The sequence below is a fragment of the Pseudophryne corroboree genome, chromosome 6 (genome assembly GCF_028390025.1).
Source record: "Pseudophryne corroboree isolate aPseCor3 chromosome 6, aPseCor3.hap2, whole genome shotgun sequence".
NCBI classification, from domain to species: domain Eukaryota; kingdom Metazoa; phylum Chordata; class Amphibia; order Anura; family Myobatrachidae; genus Pseudophryne; species Pseudophryne corroboree.
In genome coordinates this window covers 514,604,096-514,631,726 of record NC_086449.1, presented here as the reverse complement: position 1 = coordinate 514,631,726, position 27,631 = coordinate 514,604,096, and the positions used below count along the sequence as shown (strand labels likewise).

Sequence of the window (27,631 nt, the reverse complement as noted above, 5' to 3'; positions counted from 1 at the left end):
ATAATGGCTAACATTACCTTCAGGCTGTGTGTATAAGGTGTATATGAAACATAAATGCATTCTGTGCTTAGACTTAGGTCCCATCACCATGATATCTCATTATGGTATGCGATTATTCCAAAATACGGAAAAATCCAATATCCAAAATAATTCCGGTCGCAAGCATTTTGAATAAGGGATACTCAACCTGTACTTGTCTATTTTCTTTTGTAAATGTCTTTATGTATAGTAATGATGGGGCATTCCAGAATTGTGTTTTTGTGTGCCTTGTAATGTTTAACATGTTGGCACCCAAAGAGAAATTTGTTGCCTACCCCTGGTTTGTTTGTTAATGTTCAGGCCTCTGTTCGCAGCTCTGCAATAATTCCTATAAATAGTGTTTATTGTGCTTGTATAAGGAGTGATCGCTTTCTTTGGTCCTTTGTTGTTGTTCTCTTTGTAATTAGTTCTTGAAAAAGACTTGCGACTCCTAGGGGTCTATTCAATGCATGTCGGATCCTCTCCGACGGAGAGGATCCAACAATGCAGTATTCAATTTGCGGGCAAATCCGACTTGTTTTGCCCGTTTTCGACAATGTCAATCCAACTTTTTTAAAGTCTGATTGACCTTGTCGAAAACGGGACTAAAACCTGTCTGATTTGGCTGCAAATCCGACAAAACACGTGGATCCATGGCTAATCCGCCGATGCACGTGTTTTCCGACAAGTCAGAATTGCAGAGAAGTCTGAAAAACGGCAGTACCATTGAATAGGTTGAATCATGATTCGACCTAAAAAAGTCAGAAACTGCCGTCTTTCCAACTAGACGGCAGTTTCGACTTCAATTGAATAAACTCACTAATATACTTACTTTGGAGTACTAGTTGATAACTTCATGCAGTAGCTTCAGGCTCAAAATACAGATTTCAGTGTTTAATATGCAGACATTGCTTTATATACAAATATACAAAATACTTGAGACTAGTATTGGTAAAGCACTTTGTCTGAATTACTTTGGAGTTCTGCTTTATTGCAGTACATGTATTGGGAAATTATATCTATGATTGGATTACCACAAAATATATATTATGTCATTTACCCTTTTAGCTTTTCTGCTGTGATCTCCAAAAATGACAGTTAGAGCAGTTTGTGTCAGATATATGCAGTATTTCTCAGCACATTCTAATTTTGTGCCATTCTTTAATGAAAGAAAATGATTAGCTTTTTCAGATACCAAATTATATGTGGGAGCATTATCTGTACACTAGAGGTTAAGCTGTATACGTTTGTCTTTAAGCTGCGTATATATGGTGTCATGCACTTCAAGTCCATTCAGCAACATGACGATTTAGAATAGGAATAGTTTATCCTTTAGTGGAATGTACAAGGTATTCATAGAATATACATTAACATGAGCACTGCTTGTCGTGTTGTCTTGCGTTCATGGTCTGTCTAGTCAGTGTTCACAATAAATAGTGTACATACTTTTAGTGCCTTCTCCATAGGGATCAATTATCTCTATTCCAGATGACAATGGTAATGCGTTCACTATGCACTTCAGGCTTAATGGATCATGTTTGTGCAGCTTAATGGGCCTAATGTGCTAAGGAGTATTCCAGCAAATACACTGACGAAACTTGAACGTTATAGTAGCTAGTTCATTATTTGTACTGCAACTACACTAATATATAACTGCTCGAGCGCACATTGAATGGTAATGTGTCTTGTAGTGGATTACATGAGGTTTAGGTCTAATTGCGTATTATAAAAATGTTTTCATCCCTAAAATATTGTAGTAAAATTATAATAAATCAACCAATTTAATAAGTGGAGGCAATTTCCCTGAAAAAAGTGTGTGTTTGGTAATAATACAGCTTTATTACATAGCTCTTCATAATTATCTGGATTTTATACTATCTTTTTGTATTTATTACAGGTCAGAACAAGATAGCAGAATTCTTCTTGTTAATTGCTACAACAGGAGTCTCTCTCAGTCTTTTGAAAACCTTCATGAGGAACCAACAGACAGTTTACTGCAGGCAAGTCTACATAATACTGTATGAAATCGCTAATCATTTGTGGCCTACCAAAGAGATTATATTTGACTAAGCAAACCATAATTATGTGATATGTTTTCAGAATATATTCGCTTTGCCCAACTGTCATCCCGCAGTAAAACTCTACTCTCAATAAAAAACGTTGAGCGGTTTTGTTAATTGAAACTACTGCTATGCTTTGACCTAGTAGAAGCTGCATGGTTGCAGTTTGAAACTGTTTTGGCTTCTGTGATTAAATTCATTGGCTACAGCCACCTACCTTATACCAGATACCTTGTGTCTCCCTGGATCTGCCTATCACTAGAAATTGAGACGTCATAGATTTCCCCATGGCATGCAGAAACACCTGGTCATAAGAAATGACTAGGTTAATTATAGCCAGTATTTAATGTCTAGTATTAAATGCTTTAATTTGGATTGTATAGTTCATTTGCAAATATGTGTACACAACTTTTACCTTTAATAAATAAAATGCCTTGCATTCCTTTTGAATGATATATCTTTATGAAGACAATATATTTGAGTTTTGTGAGTCACACATGTTTTAGATTTAAATAATCCCATGTAAGTAACACTCAACCGAATTATAATTAGTTTTCCTAATTCAAGACATGTATTTAATCTAGAACAACACGTTAGACGTGCAGAAATGCAGCCATTATAATTATTTAAAGATAAAACTAACAGAAACACAACATAGATCATGATTAATTTCTTTGTAGCAGTAATCAGACAATGTTTGTTTTTTGTTTTGGATGTTAACAAAATATTGACCATGCAAATACACTTCTGTGTGGTTGTAGGTATTCATGCAGCACTAATTAGTTCAGGTTTCTGACAGGAATATCGCTAAAAGCACTCAACGGTACACATTTGCCCTGAAGCTTTCTGCAAGTAGTTTTAGACATTTATCCGTAGAATTATTTCCATGACAGGAGAAAGTTGGATATGATGGTAAATAGGTAAATAACAAGTACAGGTAGTGACTAGGCAAAACAAGCTGTAAAGTCAGTTCAAACTTGAAGACCCATCCAGGATAAAGAAGAATGACAGTGGTCCAAACACAAACAAAGGTTCGAACTGGGGACAGTGGGGGTAATTCTGAGTTGATCGCAGCAGCAAGTTTGTTAGCAATTGGGCAAAACCGTGTGCACTGCAGTAGGGGCAGATATAACATTTGCAGAGAGAGTTAGATTTGGGTGGGTTATATTGTTTCTGTGCAGGGTAAATACTGGCTGCTTTATTTTTACACTACAATTTACATTTCAGTTTGAATACACCCCATCCAAATCTAACTCTCTCTGCACATGTTATATCTGTCCCCCCTGCAGTGCACATGGTTTTGCAAATTTGCTGCTGCGATCAACTCAGAATTAGGCCCAGTAACACCATCAGTTAAGATGACAAATAGGAGTCAGGGAAGGTAGCTATCAGCAATGGCCAAGCTGCAGGCCGAGGTCAGGACAAACAGCTGTCGGTACTGATCAAGCTGTTGGTGGAGCTCAGCAATATGTGGTGGCCAAGGCCCATTCAGAGATTAAGGGTCAGCAAACATTAGAGTCTGTTTTAATCTAAGCAGTGGTCCGACCAGTCAAAGGCAAAGGTCCAAAAAGTTTAGGTTGGTTATCCAGGTGATACTGTATATTCTATTTCTCTAGCATCCATAAGGGATATTGGGGGAAACTAGTACGATGGGGTATAGACTGAGTCCAAAGGAGCCAGTGCACTTTACATTTTCTTCACTGGGTGTGCTGGCCCCTCCCCTCTTTCCCCCATCCCACAGGCAGTTTAGAAAAAAGTAGAATAAATATGTTTAGGGAGTAGTCCTCACTGGCGCCAAGCAGCTCAGATGCCACAGAATTCAAATAAATGTCACCACATTTAACTATACATACAAAAAAACAGAATTTAGAAAACTGCAATACATCACAAGCGCTGAAAACATTAATACGACATCACCCGAACGTTCCTTTTTGGGTTGGATGGAATGTTCTTTTTATCTGGTATTCTTCTTAGATTCAGACCATTTAGGTATAGGGACTCCAACAAAGGTAGTATGAAAAGAAACAGATATAATAAAAAAACCAATGAGTAGTAAGCTTTTGTAAAAACCAAGGTAAATATAGGTGCCTTTTATAGAGAATTGTTTAATCTTCTAGGGAACTATATAGAATCCAAAGCGTACCCCACTCACACTTTAAGCGGGGATATACAAGCACATCAAGGTTTCTTTATAAGAGTGGTGGCTTCTACCGTTTTCCAAACACCCAGTGCAGATCTCAAGGAGTTCAACCAAGTAAGACTATGGATGAGTTAGGTGTGAGAAGTTGATGCGTACCCCAACACTCACACTGGAAAGGCGGATATGAAACTCATCAAGGTATCTTTATCTTCTTAAAGAAGAAGTCGCGGTCCTGGTGTAGTGTATTTCAAATCACAGATCTGACCACAACAGCTCCAAACAGGATAACATGGAATAAAATGGCAAAGAAAAAAACCAATATGTAGTATGTTCTGTTTAACCCTATTGGAAGTTTTAGGTGAGGTGTGGCTTAAGTACCTCTGACTAACTAAAAATGATTCCAAAGCGTACCCCACTCACACCTTGAACTGGGACTATAAAGCACATCAGGGTTTCTTTAAGGATGCAGACTTTTTCCCTTGTATTACACCCGGTGTTAGTCTTATAGCGCTACAGCCACTCAAAGATGTGATGAGCCATACAGATGCGTACCCAACACTCACACTCAGAAGGAAGGTGGGAAACCCATCAAGGTATCTTTCTCTCCTTTAGCCAAACAATAGATTTATCAAAATGTGGCGTACCCCAACTCACAGTTTGAGGTACTGAGTGACTCCCATAAAGGTATCTTTTAGGTTCCAGAATAGGAGAATCTTTCTTGCTTGGGTTTAGTGGTTCTCCAGAAAAAAATGTGTAACTCCCACAACAAAAATAGAGGAAGGGGGTTACAATATTTATTCACAGTACATGGGAAACACGATGACAAAAAATACAAAATATGAAAAAAACATATGCAGCCGCACATGTAACAATGGGATAAAAATGGCAAAGAGGAATTATTTTGAAAACCACTTGCACAAAGAGAATAAATATAAAAAATAAAAAATAAAGATAAAATCCAGATGGTGGTAAGCTACTCACACTCCTGCTGTCACTACAGCACTAAACCCAAGCAAGAAAGATTCTCCTATTCTGGAACCTAAAAGATACCTTTATGGGAGTCACTCAGTACCTCAAACTGTGAGTTGGGGTACGCCACATTTTGATAAATCTATTGTTTGGCTAAAGGAGAGAAAGATACCTTGATGGGTTTCCCACCTTCCTTCTGAGTGTGAGTGTTGGGTACGCATCTGTATGGCTCATCACATCTTTGAGTGGCTGTAGCGCTATAAGACTAACACCGGGTGTAATACAAGGGAAAAAGTCTGCATCCTTAAAGAAACCCTGATGTGCTTTATAGTCCCAGTTCAAGGTGTGAGTGGGGTACGCTTTGGAATCATTTTTAGTTAGTCAGAGGTACTTAAGCCACACCTCACCTAAAACTTCCAATAGGGTTAAACAGAACATACTACATATTGGTTTTTTTCTTTGCCATTTTATTCCATGTTATCCTGTTTGGAGCTGTTGTGGTCAGATCTGTGATTTGAAATACACTACACCAGGACCGCGACTTCTTCTTTAAGAAGATAAAGATACCTTGATGAGTTTCATATCCGCCTTTCCAGTGTGAGTGTTGGGGTACGCATCAACTTCTCACACCTAACTCATCCATAGTCTTACTTGGTTGAACTCCTTGAGATCTGCACTGGGTGTTTGGAAAACGGTAGAAGCCACCACTCTTATAAAGAAACCTTGATGTGCTTGTATATCCCCGCTTAAAGTGTGAGTGGGGTACGCTTTGGATTCTATATAGTTCCCTAGAAGATTAAACAATTCTCTATAAAAGGCACCTATATTTACCTTGGTTTTTACAAAAGCTTACTACTCATTGGTTTTTTTATTATATCTGTTTCTTTTCATACTACCTTTGTTGGAGTCCCTATACCTAAATGGTCTGAATCTAAGAAGAATACCAGATAAAAAGAACATTCCATCCAACCCAAAAAGGAACGTTCGGGTGATGTCGTATTAATGTTTTCAGCGCTTGTGATGTATTGCAGTTTTCTAAATTCTGTTTTTTTGTAAGTTTAGAAAAAAGTGCCCTCAGGCGAAGATGCACATTTCTGCAGCTCCAGAGAGTTTTCTTCAATTTAATTTCAATCTTTTATTTTTTTCAGTATACTGTCTGGGCAGCAGCATACCTGCACCGTGGGAGTTGGGGGGGAGGGGGTGGGGGGGTCACCGGCCTTGCGAGGTGCAGAGCCGCTTCCCTGCTGCAGGACCACCGTCCTGAGGGGCTGTTTGTTAGCGGGGCACTGCGCCTTGGCTGTCGCAGCCGCAGCACGCCGCATACCCCTAACGCTGCCTGAAGGTGACATCGGTGGGGAGTACACACCGGGGGCCCCGGTTCAAAGTGCGGCCGATCACGGGCGCGATATACGGGACCCTCCCGGGGGGTCCCGCTAGGATCCCCCGTGACTACACTGGCACAAACATGCTTAACAAGCACTTGTGTGAGGTTTTAAGCTTAGGGGAGACTTTGCCAGTATAAATATTGTGTATAGCTCCGACGTCATTGGAGGGGGCGGAGCTTCCTCAGAGCGGGACCAGCTGCGTTTAGCGCCTTCCCCTATTTACAGAAGCCATCAGCAGCACACACTCAGCGCTTCCTGCCTCACAGACACGCTGGAAACTGGTACAGGGTGTAGCTAAAGGGGGAAAGCCGCTGTTGTACACTATTCTGAGCCTATTCAGGACTGCATTTATTAGTGTTATTGTGATACAGAGCTGACAGTCTCACTGGGGCTGTGCAGCTCAGGGTGTGCTGGCATTTCTCCCTCTCTATGTATCTCCTCTCGCATACAGTAGGAAAAGCAGGCTTGCATTATAACTGTACTGTGTGTAAGTGTATGTGTTTGTTCTTACTATGAATATGGGTAAACACAAGCTGTGCAGTATCTGTCACACCAGATTCTCTCCATTATTTAATGACTCTGTTTCCTGTGAGCAATGTAGCCAATCTTCACAAATTAGTGAAGAGGTTGGGGGAGAGGGTACAGAGCCCCATTGGTTAGGGTCTCCTAAAACTATGATGTCAGATATGTCATCCCTGCTCACTGCTAATGTGCAGAAAACAAGCTGTTGCAGATTTAGCTGCTAGGGCTGATGCACAGCCCCCATCTCTCATGCAGGTCCCCAGAAGCGTGGTTTACCTGCTCTGCTTTCTGATACAGATGATGATGTCCAGGATGATGCGGATGACCCGGATCCCGTTAGTGGGGATCCCGATTCTACTCGGTATTGAACCCATCATTTTGGCTATTAGGGATGTGTTGCAGCTCCCTCTAGAGGACGCTTCTTCACAGCAGTCTATTTTCTTTGTACAAAACAAGCCCAATGTCACTTTCCCTGAATCTCCGGAGTTAGATAACTTATTTAAACAGGCCTGGAAGAATCCAGACAAAAAATTCCAAGTGTCCAATACGTTTTTGCGCACTTTCCCATTTGCCCGTCAAGGTAGAATATTTTGGGAGGAACCCCCTGGGGTGGATGTCTCAGTCTCTCGCCTGTCTAAGAAGGCGGTGCTACCTGCCCCAGGCTCCTTTACTATGAAGGATCATGGGGATAGAAAGATAGAGACTACCCTAAAATCTATTTACACTGCAGCCGGCCTTTCACAAAGACCGGTCATTGCGGGTTGCTGGCTGACCCATGCCATTCATTCTTGGGCCATGCAAATTCAGGGGGGCCTCTCGGGGGATATGCCCTTGGTTACCCTCATGAAACACATTCAGGACAATACCCGTGTCCTCTGTGATTCCCTCAAGGACATGGGGAACATAAATGCTCGGACGTCGGCAATTGCGGTGTCGGCGTGCAGGGCCTTGTGGTTGCGTCAGTGGATTGCGGACGCAGAATCCAAACGTATAGTGAAGTCCCTCCCTTTTTCTGGAGAATGGCTTTTTGGGGTTGAGTTGGATGCCTGGATTTCTAAGATTACTGCCGGGAAATCCACGTTTCTCCCCTCTGGGGCCCCGCTGGCGAGATGTTCCTATCTGGGACCGTCTGTCCAGTCCTTTCGGTTTCGCACATTTCGATCAAAGGCCAGAGGTACCTCCAATGCAGCTAGAGGCACCAGAGGTAAGTCCAGAAAACCTGCCAGTACCAGTACTCAGGAACAGTCCACAAGTTCTGCTTCCACTAAAGCCTTCGCATGACGGTGCCCACCCACCCCGAGGGGATCTCAAGGTGGGAGCTCGACTGCGTCTCTTCAGCCGCGTTGGGAGACCTCCGGCCAGGATGCCTGAGTCGGGGAGCTCGTTTCTCAAGGCTACAAGCCGGAGTTCGACAGTACTCCGACCCCCATCCCCCCCAACGATTTTTCAAATCAAGCTTACCAGCTTTGGAGGATATGCAAGTTACGTTACAACAGGCTATCCGAATATTGGTCCGGTTCCACATCATTGTTCCAGTACCTCTTCCGCAACGCGGCAAGGGGGATTTTTACGCAAACCTGTTTGTGGTGCCGGAGCCAGACTGTTCGGTCAGACCCATTCTGAATCTGAAATCCTTGAATCCTTATTTAAAGGTGTTGAAGTTCGAGATGGAATCCCTGCGGGCGGTGATTGTGGGCCTGGAAGAACGGGAATTTATGATCTCCTTGGACATCAAGGACACCTATCTCCATATTCCGATTTGGCCTCCTCATCAGATGTACCTGCGGTTTGCCCTGCTGGAAGATCACTTCCAATTCCAGGCACTACCCTTTGGCTTGTCAGCAGACCCGAGGGTTTTCAAGAACGTGATGGCGGAGATGATGCTTCAACTCTGGATCCAAGGGATCAATGTGGTGCCTTATCTAGACAATCTGATAAAGGCAAGATCCAGGGAACTTTTGTTGCTCCATATCGACCGCACCATCCGTCTTCTGTCTGACCATGGGTGGATCCTCAACTTACAGAAGTCCCACCTGGAACCAACTCAGAGGCTCCTGCTCCTGGGGATGTTGCTGGATACTGTGGCACAGAAGGTGTTTCTACCAGAGGATAAGGCGACAACACTTCTGGAGATGGTCCGCATGGTGCTCCGCCATACTCGAGTGTCTGTACATCTCTGCATAAGATTGTTGGGGAAGATGGTTGCCTCCTACGATGCAATCCAGTATGGGAGGTTCCATGCCAGAACATTTCAGTTGGATCTCCTGAGCAAGTGGTCCAGATCACATCTCCAGATGCACCGGAAGATTCGGCTGTCACCTCAGGCCAGGATTTCCCTCCTGTGGTGGCTTCAGTCCTCCAATCTTGTATTCAGGATTGGACTCTACTCACGACGGATGCGACGATGGGGAGCTGTCACCAAAGGGGCGCAGTTCCAGGGCAGGTGGTTTTCCCACGAAAGCCTCCTTCCAATCAACATTCTGGAACTTCGGGCCATCTACAATGCTCTGCTTCAGGCATCTCCTCTGCTCAAGGATCAAGCGATCCAGGTATAGTCGGACAATACGGCGGTGGCGTACATCAATCGACAAGGAGGGAAAAAAGCAGAGCCTGCATACGAGTCAAAGATACTCCTCTGGTCGGAAAGAAATGCAAGATCCATGTCATCAATCTTCATTCCGGGTGTGGACAACTGGGAGGTGGACTTCCTGAGTCATCACGATCTCCACCCGGGGGAATGGGGTCTTCACCATCTGGTGTTCCAGCAGATCATCAACTGGTGGAGTCTCCCACAAATAGACATGATGGCTTTTCGTCTCAACAAGAAACTTCCCTGGTATTGCTCACGGACCAGGGACTCTCAGGCAAGGGCAGTGGACGCACTTGCGTCGCCTTGACCGTACCGGCTGGTATACCTGTTTCCACCGATCCAAGTGCTCCCAAGGGTGCTAAAGCGGATCAGGAATCAAGGTGTCCAGGCAATCTAATTTGCCGCAGATTGGCCTCGAAGGGACATGGCCGTCGAATACCCATGGCCTTTTCCACTCAGAAGTGATCTTCTTCAACAAGGACCGTTCGTCTACCCGGACTTACGGTGACTTCGTTTGACGGCATGGAGGTTGAGCGTAATATCCTAGCTCACAAAGGCCTTTCCAAGAAGTTTATTTCAACCATGGTTCATGCCAGGAAACCTGTGACGTCAAAACACTATCATCCTATCTGGAGGATATGTCTCTTGGTGCGAGGAGCGCAAGTATCCGCCTGCAGAATTCCACTTGGGACGTTTCCTACGTTTCCTGTAGGCTGGTGTGGATAAGGGCTTACGTCTGGGCTCCATTAAGGTCCATATTTCAGCTCTCTCAATTTTCTTTCAGAAAAATTTGGCAGTGTTGCCGGAAGTTCAGACTTTCTTGCAAGGGGTACTCCACATACAACCTCCCTTTGAGCCGCCTACGGCTCCCTGGGACTTGGATGTAATGTTGACATTTTTACAGTCCTCCTGGTTTGAAACTCTGATGATGATGATAGAAGACAAGTGCCTCACGTGGAAGATGGTAATGTTACTGGCCCTGGCTTCTGCTCGACCTGTCTCTGAATTGGGGGCCTTATCGAGTAAAAGTCTGTACTTGGGTGGTAATTCCGAGTTGATCGCTAGCTGCATTTGTTCGCAGCGCAGCGATCAGGCTAAAAAAACGGCAGTTCTGCGCATGCGGTGCAACCTACTGGCACAACGAACGATGCAGTTTTGCACAGGGTCTAGCGATGCATTTCAGTCGCACTGGTTGCCGCAGAGTGATTGACATGAAGTGGGCGTTTCTGGGTGGCAACTGACCGTTTTCAGGGAGTGTTCGGAAAAATGCAGGCGTGCCAGGGAAAAAGCAGGCGTGGCTGGGCGAACGCTGACCGGTGCGTGACGTCAAATCCGGAACTGAATAGTCTGAAGTGATCGCAAGCGCTGAGTAGGTTTTGAGCTACTCTGAAACTACACAATTTTTTTTTGCAGGCGCACTGCAATACAACCGTTCGCACTTCTCCTAAGCTAAAATACACTCCCAATGGGCGGCGGCATAGTGTTTGCACGGCTGCTAAAAACTGCTAGCGAGCGATCAACTCGGAATGACCCCCTTGGTCTTTTACTAGTATCCGGATTAGACAGCAGTTCCCTCTGAAGGTTGTCTCCGGGTTTCACCTGAATCAACCTAATGTAATTCCGTTCAGTTCTGACGCTTCTGCTCCTCTGGAGGCATTGGATGCTGTGCTTGCCTTGGAAGATCTATGTCAAGCGCACGGCTCGGGTCAGAAAGACAAATTCCTTGTTCGTGCTCTATGATGCGCAGAAAAAGGGTTGCCCTGCTTCAAAACAGTCCATTGCTTGTTGGATTCGGCTTACTATCCAACAGGCCTATGTGTCGGCAGCCTTACCTGTTCCTAAGTCTCTGAAGGACCTCTCTACAAGATCAGTGGGCTCTTCCTGGGCGGCTGCCCGTGGAGTCTCGGCCTTGCAACTATGCCGAGCGGCTACCTGGTCGGGGAAGAACGCCTTTGTGACGTTCTACAAGTTTGATACCCTGGCCAAAGAGGATACCCAGTTTGGGCAGGCGGTGCTGCAGCAGCGTGCAGCGTTCCTGCCCGTTCTGGAAGCTTTGGGACGTCCCCATCGTACTAGTTTCCTCCAATATCCCTTATGGATGCTAGAGAAAATAGGATTTTAATACTTACCGGTAAATCCTTTTCTCGTAGTCCATAAGGGATATTGGGCACCCGCCTCAGTGCGTGGACTTTTCTGCAGGTTCTTGTTATATAGTTACCTGTTCAGCTGTTGTTGTTACCAGCCGTTGCTGGGTGTTTGTGGTGTGCTGGTGTGTAAATTCACCACCTATAACCCTGCCTCCCTGCACAGTAGCTCAGTTTTAAAGTTGGTGCCTGTAGTGCAGGTCACTAACATGGGGGGTTGCATTAGGCAGCCCTGAAAGAGCTTTTATGAAGACTTCAAGGGCCGCAGCACTAATGTCCTGGGGACTTGCTGTGCTGCGGCTCCATCACCTCCCTCCTGCGGCGCTGTATACTCCCGCGGCCTAGTTCCCGGGTATTTACAGCGGGGACGCACCGATTCATTGGCACACCACCGCTGCTGGTCTCCAGGGTCGTGTGGCTGTAAAACGTCAGGGAGGAGGTAAGAGGGTCCCCCAGGTGGGACCCGCCGGGTAAATCGCGATCCTTGGGAGATGGATCGCGCAGCTGGCGTGGACACTGTTTCGTACAGGGACCCCACTATATCTACCAGGGCAAGGAGCACAGGTCAGTTTTGTAAAAAAACGTTTTGCACAGGCTCCATAGTACCAGGTGGTGAAGTGCAGCAGATTGGATAAGGTGCATACCTGTAGCCCCTCCACCATCTCCTGCAGGTGTTCCCGCCCTGGAGCTGCTTTCAGTTACTCCCTCACTCCCTGAAGAGATCTGGCGCCATGTCCTTAGCTGGGTTGCTCTCAACGGGATTGCTGGGTTCTGTCTCCTCTGTAAAGCCGACTGTCGCAGCGCCGTGCTATTACAGACACAAGTATTCTACATGTCATTTTAGACAGTGATAGTTAAGAACAAGTGTGCTTATTTCAGAATAGGTTGTACAAATATTCTGTGATATACCTCCAGTATCTACTGTGCATTGTTATATCCCTCTGCATATACATATCTATTGTTATATGTAAACTTGCTGGTCCAGTGCAGTATTATTGTTTTGTACCTTATATCTGCATTGCACTTGTGACTGAAGTGTGCCTGTAGCTGCTGTGTGATTTTTCATTTAGTGTTTCATTTAGTGTTGCCATCACTATATTCTGTGCCCCGAAGAGGATAAGTGCGTCAGGGTGTGTGTGTGTGTGTGTGTGTATATATGTGTGTGTGTGTGTGTGTATATGTGTGTATATATATATATATATATATATATATATATATATATATATATAAATAATATGATCTACACACACACACAGGGCCAACCGCACCAGCATATGGTCTCACAAGGGGTCTGAGGATCTCATCTCGGTACCTAATGGCAGTCAGGCTACCTCTGGCGAGCACATGGAGGGCTGTGTGGCCCCCCAAAGAAATGCCACCCCACACCATTACTGACCCACTGCCAAACCGGTCATGCTGGAGGATGTTGCAGGCAGCAGAATGTTCTCCTTGACGTCTCCAGACTCTGTCACGTCTGTCACATGTGCTCAGTGAGAACCTGCTTTCATCTGTGAAGAGCACAGGGCGCAAGTGGCGAATTTGCTAATCTTGGTGTTCTCTGGCAAATGCCAAACGTCCTGCACGGTGTTGGGCTGTAAGCACAACCCCCACCTGTGGGCGTCGGGCCCTCATACCACCCTCATGGAGTCTGTTTCTGATCGTTTGAGTAGACACATGCACATTTGTGGCTTGCTGGAGGTCATTTTGCAGAGCTCTGGCAGTGCTCCTCCTGTTCCTCCTTGCACAAAGGTGGAGGTAGCGGTCCTGCTGCTGGGTTGTTGCCCTCCTACGGCCTCCTCCACATCTCCTGATGTACTGGCCTGTCTCCTGGTTAGCGCCTCCATGCTCTGGACACTACGCTGACAGACACAGCTCGCATTGATGTACCATCCTGGATGAGCTGCACTACCTGAGCCACTTGTGTGGGTTGTAGGGAGGTCATACAGGCACGAGGAGGCCACTGACACTACTGAGCCTCATTTTGACTTGTTTTAAGGACATTACCTCAAAGTTGGATCAGCCTGTAGTGTGTTTTTCCACTTTAATTTTGAGGGTGACTCCAAATCCAAACCTCCATGGGTTAATAAATTTGATTTCCATTGATAATTTTTGTGTGATTTTGTTGTCAGCACATTCAACTATGTAAAGAACAAAGTATTTAATAAGAATATTTAATTCATTCAGATCTAGGATGTGTTATTTTAGTGTCCCCTTTATTTTTTTGAGCAGTGTATGTATGTGTATATATATATATATATATATATATATATATATATATACACATAGATCTATCTATATCTATCTCTACACGGCATATACAGCTCCGTGTATTTTACTGCGTAGTTTTGTCACCCCATACCAATTTGATTCTCTGTTTGTGTCCTAACTTTCATAGCGCATAAACTAGGGGGTTATCCACGATATTGTTTTGTCTAGCTATATTGTACTATTGTGCCCCACGGCTACATTCCTCATAATGTCTGCCACGCAGGGCGGGAATACCGCGGACGCTCCTGCTTCAGGCAGTGCTGTTCCCATGGATTAACCAGGGGGATAAACGGCAACTGGAGACGTGGGTGCTGGGTCCCATACCTCTCCCAGTCAGCCTGCAGCTCCTGTGGTCAATCAAGAGCCACCCTGCACTGCTTTCTCCAGTATGCTGAATACACTTGTGACACGATTTACGCTCCTTGTGGGACTCCCTGTGCTATTACAGCCACAAATTGTCCCTGTAGCGAATCCGCCCGGGGCGGACACCCTGTCTACTCAGTTTCAAAATTTTAAATAAATCCTTGAGTAAACAGTCTACACCTCTGCCCTCTTGGGCTAAGGGGCCCTCCAAGCATGTAGTTTCCTCCTCTCAGTCCACACATATTTTGGATACTTCTTCGGATGAGAATGGGGCTTATAATGATCTGACTGACTCCGATTCAGTGGCCTCTGACAGGGAGCCTGCAACTCAGATTGATGTCCCTGACTTAGTGGAAGCTATCTAAATGGTTCTCCAGATTGATGATAAAATAGATCCCACTGCTGTGTCAAAAAAGCCTGATAAACTCAAGCGTCAGAAGGCAGTTAAAGATGTTTTTCCTCACTCTGACAGTTTAATTGACATACGTCAGGAGGCATGGGTTTTACCAGGAAAGAAATTCTCCCTCTCGAAGAAGAAGTTAGCTCGCTATCCTATCGCTGCGGAGTTGAGTAACAAGTGGGAAACTCCACCCCCGGTAGACTCTCATGTCGCCCGGTTTGTGGTGTCCTCTTCTCTGCCTGTCACCTCCTTGAAGGAACCGACAGATAAGCGTGTGGTGGAATGCGTGAAGTGTATTTATTCCCTAAATAGGGCAATAAATAGGCCTACTATTGCGGCCTCCTGGGCTGCAAAAGCTATTGAAGCATGGGTCCAGGTATTGTAGGATGAGCTACCTTTGGATATTTCTGACATTGCCAGACAGTGTCTGTCTCACTTTACCACCGCTTCCCAATATATTAAGGAGGCGTCCTCTGAGGCGGGCATCATGGCCTCCAAAGCGGCCACTACATCTATTTTGGCTCGCTGTATTCTGTGGTTGCGGTCCTGGAAGGTGGACCTGGATTCCAAGAAAACTCTGGAGGTGCTCCCTTTTAAGGGAGACATTCTTTTTGGAGAAGATCTAAACAAGATCGTGACTGACTTAGCCTCTGCTAAGATTGTGTGTGCCTGCCTAATACTACTCCTTGTGCTCCGAAGGCCAAGAGTACTACTTTTCGTTCCTTTCGGACCTCAGTTAAATCAAAGGGTCAGGTGTACTCGAGACAGCATCGTACTACTAAGACCATTAAGCCCAAATCTAAACAATCCTGGGCTGCCTGTCAGCCTGCTTCCAAACAGGACAAGCCTGCAGCTTGACGGGGCAGGCCTCCCCCTGGGGGACCCCAGGGTGGGAGGCCGACTACTGCAGTTCACCCAGGTCTGGTTAAAGACCACTTCAGATGCGTGGGTGCAGGAAGTTGTCTCTTATGGGTTCCTGGTCTCATTCAGGAGACTCCCCCCTCGCCAGTTCTGCACAGTGATCATCCCCTCGGATCCGTTGAAGGCGCAAGTACTACACCTGGTTGTGCAATCCCTCCAGGAGACATGAGTGGTGGTACCGGTGCCAACCTCTCAGAAAGGCAGAGGTTACTACTTGACCCTATTTCTAGTACTGAAACCCAATGGGTCTTTACGGCCTATTCTCAACCTAAAATCACTGAACAAGTTTGTGAGAGTTTCCAAGTTCCGTGTGGAAACACTGCGCTCAGTTATACTGGCCATGGAACCTGGGGACTACATGGTATCCCTGGATATACAGGATGCTTACCTGCATATTTCTGTTGCCATTTCACATCAGTATTATTTGCAGTTTGCTATTGGCAACCTCCATTATCAATTTAGGGATCTGCCGTTTGTACTGACCACAGCACCTTGGATATTTACCAAGGTCATGGCCGTGATGACAGCTCATCTCGGTCAACTGGGAATCAGGATCCTGCCATATCTGGACGACCTGTTGATCCTGGCAAGCTCCCAAGATGTCCTCCTGAGTCATCTCCATCTTCTACTAGCACACGGGTGGCTGATTAATTAGAGAAAATCCTCCCTGGTCCCTGCTCGGCGCATGGTGCACCTGGGGTTTCTTTCTCCAGAGAAGGTCCTGAAAATTCAGGACAGGGTCAGATACTTCCTCTCTCGCCCAAGAGTGTCCATACACTCGGCAATGCAAGTACTAGGCCTGATGGTGTCGGCCTTCGACATGGTGGAGTATGCTAAATTCCTTTCTCGCCCTCTCCAGCGGTTAATCCTGTCAAAGTGGGACGGTCTTCCTCATCGGATCAGATCTCAAATGATATCCCTGACTCCAGAGGTCCGCTTGTCTTTAGCCTGGTGGCTCCAGGATCAACAGTTGAGCAGGGGCAGTCCCTTCTGGATTCCCCACTGGTCCTCTTGACTACGGATGCCAGTCTGAGGGGCTGGGGCGCGGTGTTCGAGCAACACTCTCTCCAGGGTCGCTGGACTGAGAAGGAGTCTCTCCTCCCCATCAACATTCTGGAACTGCGGGCAGTGTTCAATGCATTGACACAGGCCCTACCTCTGATGAGGAACAGGCCTGTTCAAGTAGAATCAGACAACGCAACCACGGTGGCTTACGTAAATCATCAAGACGGCACTCAAAGCCGCGCAGCAATGATGGAAGTGTCAAGAATTCTTCATTGGGCGGAACGCCATCTGTCAGCAATATCGGCAGTGTTCATTCCGGGTGTCCTCATCTGGGAAGCGGATTTCCTCAGTCGTCAGGACGTACTTGCAGGAGAATGGAGCCTTCTTCCGGAGGTTTTTCAACTCCTAGTGGACAAGTGGGGCCTACCAGATGTAGACCTGATGGTGTCTCGACACAATCACAAGGTTCCGGTCTTCGGATCAAGGACAAGGGATCCACAAGCAGCGCTCGTGGATGCACTGGCAATTCCATGGGACTTTCAGCTGCTGTACGTGTTCCCTCCGGTGTCACTCCTGCCCAGGGTTCTAATGAAGTTCAAGCAAGAAGGAGTGCTCCTCCTTCTGGTCGCTCCCGCGTGGCCCAGATGGCATTGGTTCTCAGACCTGCAGGGTCTATTGATGGAGTGTCCTCTACTTCTTCCTCAGTGCCCAGACCTCCTCGTTCAGGGCCCGTGTCTACCCAGACCTGGCTAGACAGGCTTTGACGGCGTGGCTCTTGAAACATCACTCCGGAGGGCCAAAGGATTTTCTGAGTCGTCATCCAAACTATGGACGGCCTGAAAACCTGATTTGGCTCGGATTTACTAAAGGGTCTGGAATTCTTACTTCACCTGGTGTGCTTCTAAGAACTACGATGTCTACAAGTTCAGAACTTCATGGCTTCTGGCTTTTCTGCAACAAGTCCTGGACTTGGGCCTTCGTCTGGCCTCCCCCAAGGTTCATATATCTGCCTTGTCGGTGTGGTTTCAGAGAAAGATGGTGTCTATTCCTGATGTTCATACCTTCACTCAGGGTGTTTTGCGGATACAACCTCCCTATGTTCCTCTGGTGGCTCCATGGGATCTGTCTGTTGTCCTTAACGCCCTGCAAGTCTCTCCCTTTGAACCTCTTGATTCTGTGGCCCTGAAATGGTGTATGCTTAAGGTCCTGTTCCTGCTGGCTATTGCCTCTGCTAGGAGGGTGTCGGACTTAGGAGCCTTGTCCTGTCGTCCACCCTTCCTGATGTTTCACCGTGACTGGGCTGTTCTCCAAACTCGCGCTGGTTAGCTGCCTAAGGTGGTGTCATCTTTCCACCTTTAACCAAGAGATTTTGGTTCTGGCCTTTATCTCTTCTGCTTTGTCTTCCAAAGAGCGGTCTTTTGATGTAGTATGGGCTATCCGTATATATGTGGAGAAGACTGCCTCCATCAGGAGGTCTGATTCCCTCTTCTTACTGTTTGGTTTTCACAAACGTGGCTGGCCTGCGAACAAGCAAACCTTGTCCAGATTGATTAGAATGGTGATTGCACAAGCTTATGCGCAGGCTGGCCCATTCTACTTGGTCTGTTGGACCTTCTTGGGCGGCCTGCCGTGGCGCGTCCGCTGAACACTTGTGCAAGGCGGCTACATGGTCCTCTGTGAACACGTTCATCGAGTTCTATGCCTTTGATACTTCCGCCTCCCAGGAAGCTTCCTTTGGACGCCGGATTATTGTACCCACTACAGTGCATCCCCTCCCATGAGGAACTGCTTTAGGACATTCCTGATGATATTCCCTGTGGAATCTCAGTGTACCCCGCTGCAGAAAAGGAGATATTTATTGTTGGTTAAATCTTTCTGCGAGGTACACTGGATTCCACAGTGCGCCCATCCTGACGCACTTCTTTGGTTTGTATGGCATTAGCCGCTGGTCCCTTCTCTTGTCGTGAGAACGTGGTTCTATGTGACTATTATCTACTGTCTCTTATACCTGCTACTGCATTGGACTGGTAAACAAAACTGAGCTCCTGTGCACGGAGGCTGGGTTATAGAGGAGACGGTGCATCCTTGGAACAGTCAAAGCTTTTAGCCTGTTGGTGCCTTGGATCAAAATCCAACTCTACACCCCGATGTTATTCCCTGTGGAATCCAGTGTACCTCGCAGAAAGAGATTTAATCATGGTAAGTTTTACCATTTTTTTTTTGCACTGGCAAGCCAGAGGTGAATATGTCCAAGTGTAACCAGCAGCGATTCCACCATCGAATCAATGATAAGGCCACTTTGCAGGTAGGGTTTAACTGTGTCGGACTGGGGCATGAAGGGCCCACCGGGTGGATGCAGTATTAAGGGCCCATGATTAGTGGTGTGGCCACTCCCCAGAGGGGATGTGTCCAGCTACCACAGAGGCTTGGATAACCATTTGGGAGTGCATGGTCTGGTCCCTTAATATATTTATATAGTAAATACTGCTAGTGCATGCATGATAATGTACCAGATTAATAACAGCAATGCACTGTACAAAATACAAAATAGTCATGTGCAGTATAAGGTAACACATGTAATGTATAATTCAAGTGCACAGTCTGGAACCTTGATCTCTAGAGGGGAAGGTGGGGCCTCCTCCCCCCCCCCCCTTCCCCACACACACCCCCCCAGGCAGTGGGGCCCACCGGTGGTTTCCCCTGTACCCATGTGGGCCAGTCAAACACTGGGGTTTAACATAATCATACTACAGCAAATGGCGGATAACCAAATCTCCTTTGAATTTGCAAATTACACCCACTGATTACGCACCTGTTTGAAAAGCCATCTTTGTGTATACTGCTACAGACTGCCTTCTCCTCTGTATTGGGAGATCCCTGGTCTTGACACCGCAGTTGCGCTCCCATCTCTCTGCAGTCCTCTGCCAAATGCTATCTGAATGGTGAGCGACTACAAGTATTCTCTTGTCCCACCACTCAGCTGGGCTCCTGTGTATCTGCACCCCAACCCTTTTTTGCTACATTCTGACTTAATCTGATTAGTGGGCAGCTGTTCCATTCATATATATTACTGGCATAGGGAACGTTCAACTTTGCAGTTAACTGCTGCTAAAGACTGCACTCGCCGGGCCTATCCAGTTAGTCCTGATAAGCAGGCGAAACCAAGTCCCAGAAAGCAGCACGTTTACATGCGATAAAAGGGTTGGCTGGCGAAAACATACAGGTTTCACTGAATCTGTGTGTTTTCAGGAGAATTTTTTTTTTCCCCGGGGGATCATTATAAAAATTTTTTGGTCCTGATGGTTTTTTGTAGCTCATTGGATACCCATTGGTGTAGCTTCAAAGTAGACTTAAGGTGCGTACACAGTAGGCAAAATTTTAGATGATATAGCTAATTTTTAGCCTTCTGAGTAATATCGTTTACAATATCGCCCAGTGTGTACGCTATGAGCGATGCACGCTCCTGCGGGTCATTATCGACCACCTCTGTCGTCTGTACATACAGCTCAATTTGGACTTAGCGTCCAAAACTGCATGTACGGGCCAGCCATGGCGTGACGTCACTGATCTATATCGTCCAGTGTGTATGCACTATATTGGCCACCCAGGAGTCAAAGGAATACACTAGACCAGAGGTTCCCAAACGCGGTCCTCAAGGCACCCCAACAGTCCAGGTTTTAGCTATATCCATGGCTCAGCACAGATGGTTAAATCAACTTGACTAGGGTGCTTATTAAGTCACCTGTGGCCAGGCATGGATACATTTAAAACCAGGACCGTTGGGGTGCCCTGAGGACCGAGTTTGGGAACCTCTGCACTAGACTGTATCGCTCACGTGATGGTATATTTAGAAAACACCAGCTATGTTACTGTGAGCAAAATTTTATGCAGCCTATACAATGGATATATTGAATCGATAATTATTGGTTGGAGTTTGTAAAATCCTTATCTTCTTGGTAGGATGCTGATCACATCCAATTACCTCAATGGCGGATCAGTTGTCAGGCATTTTTCTTCCCTGTCAGCGGTGGCTCCAGAGTGTCTGAGGATACAATCTTGAAAAGACCCTGATCATCAATGGGATGAAATTTGCAGGGCACTGTTCCAAGAGTTTAACCCCTGTAATGTGTTACTGCAGCGTACGAGCCAGTCCTCTGGAAGCTTAATCTACTATCAACGGTAGCCTCCCTGATCTAGCAATTAGTGCTACTTGGGAAGAGGATGTACCTGGCTACTTGATTGGTTTGGAACTTACTGAGGTAGCTGTTGTGGTTGAGCAGAACAAGGTATTAGGTATTAACATGAGACCTACTAAAACCATAAAGTGTAAATAATAATAATATCACATTGAGACACACATATGGTGATACATAAGGAATTAGTCCTTGTAACCACTTCCCCTCTAGCATGGTTGTACTTCCTATAGCGTACAATTAAGATACCCAATAGAATTTTCTAAGATAATTGATCATCAATGGTAAATTGTGGTGGGTGGTCTTCAGTATGCCGGCGGTCGGGCTCCCGGCGACCAGCATACCGGCGCCGGGAGCCCGACAGCCGGCATACCGACACTTATTCTCCCTCGTGGGGGTCCACGACCTCCCTGGAGGGAGAATAAAAGTGTAGCGCGCCCGCAAGGGGCTCATTTGCGCTCGCCACACTGTCGGCAAGCCGGCGGTCGGGATCCCGGCGCCAGTATGCTGGTCGCCGGGAGCCCGACCGCCGACATATCGTAGTGAACCCAATTGTGGTAACCACGGACTATTAAAAATATATACACATGAGGTAACCTAATAAAATCAAACAACCTACAAATGGTTTTTCAAGCCTTTGGGAATTTGGTTAACCACTTAATGACCAAGTTTGTAATATGCTGACCAGACAATATTTCTGTAAATTGGTGCCATAACTTCTTGGTTTGACTTTATAAATCTCCGCCTGAGTATTAACAAACTATTTTATTGAGTATTTGAATGCTATTATTATTATTATTATTATCCTTTACTTATATTGCGCTGCAAAGGATCTGCAGCGCCCAATTACATAGTACATAAACAATTTAATCAAAACAGGAAAACAGTGACTTGCAGTTGAAGACAATATAGGACAAAGTACAGGGTAAATAAACATAGCTACAGAAGCAGATGACACTGACATAAGCATCAGGGTGGCAGAAAACTGTTGAAGACTGTTTAAGTAAGTGAAGGATAAGCACATGAGAGTAGAGCTTACATTCTAAAGGATGTGAAGTCATGTTGTATAGTGCAATTAAAAAAATGAACTGTGAGCAAATAATGAGTGCTTATGAGAGGAAGAGCCAACGGATTGTTTGTGCAGTTTTGTTAGTGGCTTTTTATGTTGCTGAAAGTGTCAAGCATGCAAGAGATATGGTTGGAGCGGAAGATTAGTCTAGGAATATTTTCAGAATGCATTGTATAGATCAAAGTACAATGCATGTTTGGTTTCTTAGGTACATTTAACAGGACTTTGAGACAGATTACATGCATGTGGGAAAATTAACGTTCTAATTCAAGGATAAAACTTGGGCAGTAAACTTGAGTGGTAGAGTTCATTGCTTTGCTGACAGCAGAAATAGAGCTGGAGGGTAAAAAGTTTTGGTAAAATGAATTAATAGCTTGGGTTTTGGAATAAGTATAAGGTAGTGAGAGAACATCAAACTGAAATTACCAGAAAGTATTCCACAACCCAGGCCACCACAGATGGTGAAAGATCCTGAGAAGTTGCATTCATTTTGTTATCAACCAGATAAAGGTGGTATTGGAAACATAAAGGAACTTATTTTTTTTCCAAGAGGCTCATCCGGAATAGTTTGGTAGTTGTATGAGAATCAAGATAGACCTAAGAAATATGAAAATGTGTATGGGAAGTTATTGTTTAGCAGTGTCAAATGCAGCAGATAAATGTAGGAGAATTAGACTTGAAATATGAGTAGTGGGCTTCAAATGTATCCGTGCTCAAATTGTTGGTCACCTAATTGCAGTCTCTGCAGAGAATTGGGAAGAAATGTGTGCCTATAGAGTCCAGTAGCCGGTCTGAGCAATGTAAACATGATTGAAGTGCAGACAAGCCTCTAGAGAAGCATGGGAGTTGAGAGGTGGTGATAATCTGATAGAGAATTTAGGTCAGAATTTATTTCAGAATAGAATTAACTACTTCATACTCTAATAGTAATGCAAGAATAGAGTGAAGAAAGAAGCGTAACGTGGATCTTCAGCTTATTTATTGATATTACCCATGCAATTGATTGACATGTTATAAGATAAAAAATGAAGCAGCCAGTCTGAGGAACGTTCAAGGAATTGCTGATGTATTCCAAGAAGATCTATATTACAACAGAGATTATGTCCAACAAAAGACTACAAAAAATGAGATCATGATATGAACAGGTGGAGGAACTTTAATTTGTGCAGTGTGGGGAATGGAGGAGTCAAACCCCACCTACCCATCTTTGTCTGTTTCCAGGTCTGGATGCAGTTATAGGATCAGAAAGTTGCTCTCATGGGTGCATAAATATCTGTGCAGATCCTCTGTCTTTAAGGGATTGAATGCATCAATATATATCTCATTCATTACATATAAAGCAATAATTGGGCCTCTGTTTGATTACATGTAAATGTACAGGTTAATTGTGAATGGTAAAACTGTAAAAGTAACCTGATAAAACAGACCACCTGCTATTTTAATTGCTTATTGGAAATCGCATGACAGCTGCTGTTTAGAAGAGGCACTCAAAGCAGTCCAATTAAAGTTATATACAGTTCTATTTAGAGTGTTTTAATAAAACCGGACCAGCTATCTACTCACATATACCTATTAAACAGATTAATATAAACATGCAACATATGAAATGTATCACTGTTCATACTAACATATAATATCAAATAGTTTAATATATTTGTAATTTGCTTATAATTAATTCTATAGTTTTGTTTTGTTTTGTTTGTTTTGTTTTTTGCAGAAATTCAAGAAAGACCCTTACACTGCCACTATGGTTAAATTTTCCAAAGTTACAAACTTCTTGGCTGACACCATAAGAGGAACTGATCCTTCAACGCGTCGCAGGCCACCTCAGGAAATGGCTGACTTCCTTGGTGATGCGATTCCTGACTTAAAAATAAATCAACAAGAAGAATCAGGTTTTGAAGTAATTACTCGTGTAAGTATTGATGCCTTTTATTTTTTGTACTGCCATTTGCCGTAAAGTACAGGAAAGATGATTGTAATGCTGCCCTGGGCCATAAACATATTCCTATTGAAGAACTGAAGATGATCTGTGAGGACACTTAAAATTGGCTATGGAGAAGTTGAGTTATTTAGCCCAGCCTGATGCCAGGAGGCTGCACAGTGGACTGGCAGTCAGTTTATCTCCAAATCCCTCAGTGATAAACCAGGCTGCATTTTGTATGACTTGTCTCGTTTTGAATCTTATTTCTTTTGACCAGATACAAGTTTTAGATGGTTTATCTTCAAACTAATGTTTGTTTTGTTAGATTCATTTATTTTCTGAGAACAGTTACACACACAGTATATTTATAGCATGAAAAACATCACCTTGGGAATGATCTGCAGTTTTCACCGGTCTGATTTTTCCACTATGCTTTTGAGTTACTGGCTTTATTTAATCAATTATTCAGATGGCAGCTGCTTTAACAATTAAAGATATTTTCTCTATTAATAAAATAGTTATTTGTTTGAGGCGTGACATTATAAATAATGGGCACCACTTCAAAACGACACTGATGCCAGCTATGTAATCCATGTATTGGATAAGGTAATTTGGGATTTGAAGCTGCGAATATCTATTGTAAATAGAGTCTTAAATAGCAAGAAACTGTTCCAGGTTGTCAAGTGAGATGGTATATGTCTTTAATATCTCATCTGTAGGGGAAGGAAGTAACACTCCACGTTGACTTATTACTGTGCTCTGTTGTAAATCAGATGTTAGTTTTCACTTTTTGTTAAAACTTGTCTTCTGTGTAATCTCCCATTTAATAGTATCAATAAACAGAATATACAGGCATCCAGTAAAGTGATTTTGAAGTGTCTGTATAATAGGAACATTAACTGTTTATCCCTCGTTGTACTGTGTGAATTTATTGATGTCATTTTCAAAAGTGATAGTTTAGCAGAATGAGAAAACTGCAACAACTGTGTAGAATAAAACAATTTTCAACCTTGTGTATTAAACAAGAAAGTACACACTACCTAAGCTGATTTGACCTCTTGGTAGAATTGCAACAAAGAATGCTTTTTTTTAATGTTATTTAGTACTTGAACAAATACTCGTGTACATCTCTATAGCTCTAGAGATTTTTCAGACAAACTACATTCGGAGTAAAAAATTATTGGAAGAGATTAATTTACTTTTTTGCAAAACCATATGCACTTTTTTATGGAGGGTTGTAGTGCTGTCTACAGATAATATACTTGTAATTATAATTGGGAAGCATTACACTTTTAATAGACCACAGTAGCAGTGCCACTGTTACAGATACAACTGTTAAATTATTAGATGGAGTTTTAAATATACATTAGATTGATGCATCATAAATCTTTATTTTCTTGAGTTTTACAGTTGAAAAATGATGCATGAAACTTTTAAATAATATAATTTAAAAATCTGACATTAGCTAAGATTATAAGGCATGTTAACACACATTTACTATACTGACGCGCTGAATGCAGGGAAAATGCTTATGTAAGTTTTTTCTTTCATATATGTGAATCTCTGCACCTGAAACCTGACGATATTGCTAGCATCCTGTTGTATGCTATGAAGGTTGGAACATGATCATTACATCGCTCAGTGTGTACCCAGGCTCCTATGTGTCTACACTGTGTAGTTCTATAAATACATTTAACATTTTCAGTTTATGGGCAATATTCAATTGTTTTGCGTGCCAGATCTCCCATGTAAAGTGACGGGATATCGCGGGGCTCAATTCATATTATTATTATTATTATTATTTTTTTTTTTAATATTGTGCTGATTGTGAAACGTGCCATTTGGGCACCCAAACCAGTCACTTTTTGTGCATTTTAGCTCCCGTTGGGCGCCATCTAGTTGAATCTCCCCTTTGAGTCTCTTGACAGCTGCGTTTCTTTAAGTTACATGGTTAAAATTATCTGATTGGTAACCAGATCAACCATGTCTAATTGCTATCCAGAAGGCTTATTTGGCATTGCCTGCAGTGTGTATTTAAACTCTGTATCTCTTTAATGCTCTGTATGTGTACTTGAGTATGCAGTGGTATAATTGTCTCCATATTTGGGTTTTAGATTGATGTCGGTACTCGTCCAGAAGTCCATAGGAGAGATCCAGTTACAACATTGGAATGGGACCGTAATATGGATTTAGAAGGAAGAGTTCGAAATGTGGACCACATAAAGAACATCATATTTAAAGGGGTGGGTTATTTGAAATACAAATACTCAGTATTTCAAAGTTTATTTTTATTTATTTGAAATATTTGTATTTTTTCATCTGTTATATTAAGAAGATTCTCTTCTGAAGTAGTTTTATGATTATGGAGTTCTAAAAAAACAACAAAACTTGCAAGAACATTTATTATGCTCTATATTTTATTTTTTATGATACTTTTCATTTCAGTGCACACCTCCTACTCTATACTGTATCTTTTGCTTGGAAACTATTTGCTAGGGAGACTGTTAATTCATGCTTCTAAATTATGTCTTCAATTTGCTAAACCAGCTTTGTTGTATTCTTATGCTGGGTACACACTGGCCGATATATCGGCCATTCTATTGAATGGCCGATATATTGCTGACCTGTCGGGCAGTGTGTACCAACGATATGTCTGTGAACGCCGTTGTTCATTGACCTATCGCGTCGGTCCTGCAGCACACACGATGACCAGTATATCTACAGATATATTGCTGCATTGTTGTGTGTGTACGGACAGTCATCCAACCACCCGTACACTCCCTGCAAGAGCCGGCGCTGATTGACAGCACAACTGGGTGGGTGCATGTAAATGCCTGCCCACTTTGTGACGTCCGTCCCAACGGATTGGGTTGTGTGTATGCACAACACACTGCCCGGCCCGTCTATAGATATATCTGCAGATCAGTTGATCTGCACATATATCTATAAGTGTGTACCCAGCATTACATTGTTCAACTGCTTTTCTTATTTACTCAGCCTACTTCTACATCTTTACCTAAAAGCGATTGTTAAATGCATTTTTCTCTAACGTCCTAGTGGATGCTGGGGACTCCGTAAGGACCATGGGGAATAGACGGGCTCCGCAGGAGACTGGGCACTCTAAAGAAAGATTTAGTACTACTGGTGTGCACTGGCTCCTCCCTCTATGCCCCTCCTCCAGACCTCAGTTAGAATCTGTGCCCGGCCAGAGCTGGGTGCTTTTAGTGGGCTCTCCTGAGCTTGCTAAGAAGAAAGTATTTTAGTTAGGTTTTTAATTTTCAGAGAGCTTCTGCTGGCAACAGACTCTCTGCTACGAGGGACTGAGGGGAGAGAAGCAAACCTACTAACTGCGGCTAGGTTGCGCTTCTTAGGCTACTGGACACCATTAGCTCCAGAGGGATCGAACACAGGCACCTAACCTTGATCGTCCGTTCCCGGAGCCGCGCCGCTGTCCCCCTCGCAGAGCCAGAAGTACAGAAGCCGGCAGAAGCAAGAAGACATCGAAATCGGCGGCAGAAGACTCCTGTCTTCACTTAAGGTAGCGCACAGCACTGCAGCTGTGCGCCATTGCTCTCACAGCACACCCGCACACTCCGGTCACTTTAGGGTGCAGGGCGCAGGGGGGGGCGCCCTGGGCAGCAATTAGAGTACCTTTGACAA

At 44.3% G+C, this 27,631-nt stretch overlaps 1 protein-coding gene across 1 annotated transcript in view; it reads left to right on the top strand.

Moving 5' to 3' along the window:
* The window catches only part of TBC1D15 (TBC1 domain family member 15), a 353,328-nt gene that overhangs the window by 177,824 nt on the left and 147,873 nt on the right, over positions 1-27,631 (top strand). Inside the window, exons 6-8 of the mRNA XM_063927455.1 lie at positions 1,916-2,018; positions 23,765-23,962; positions 26,086-26,214. Of these exons, the coding sequence (XP_063783525.1) occupies positions 1,916-2,018; positions 23,765-23,962; positions 26,086-26,214 (430 nt within the window). The remainder of the gene's footprint in view (positions 1-1,915; positions 2,019-23,764; positions 23,963-26,085; positions 26,215-27,631) is intronic.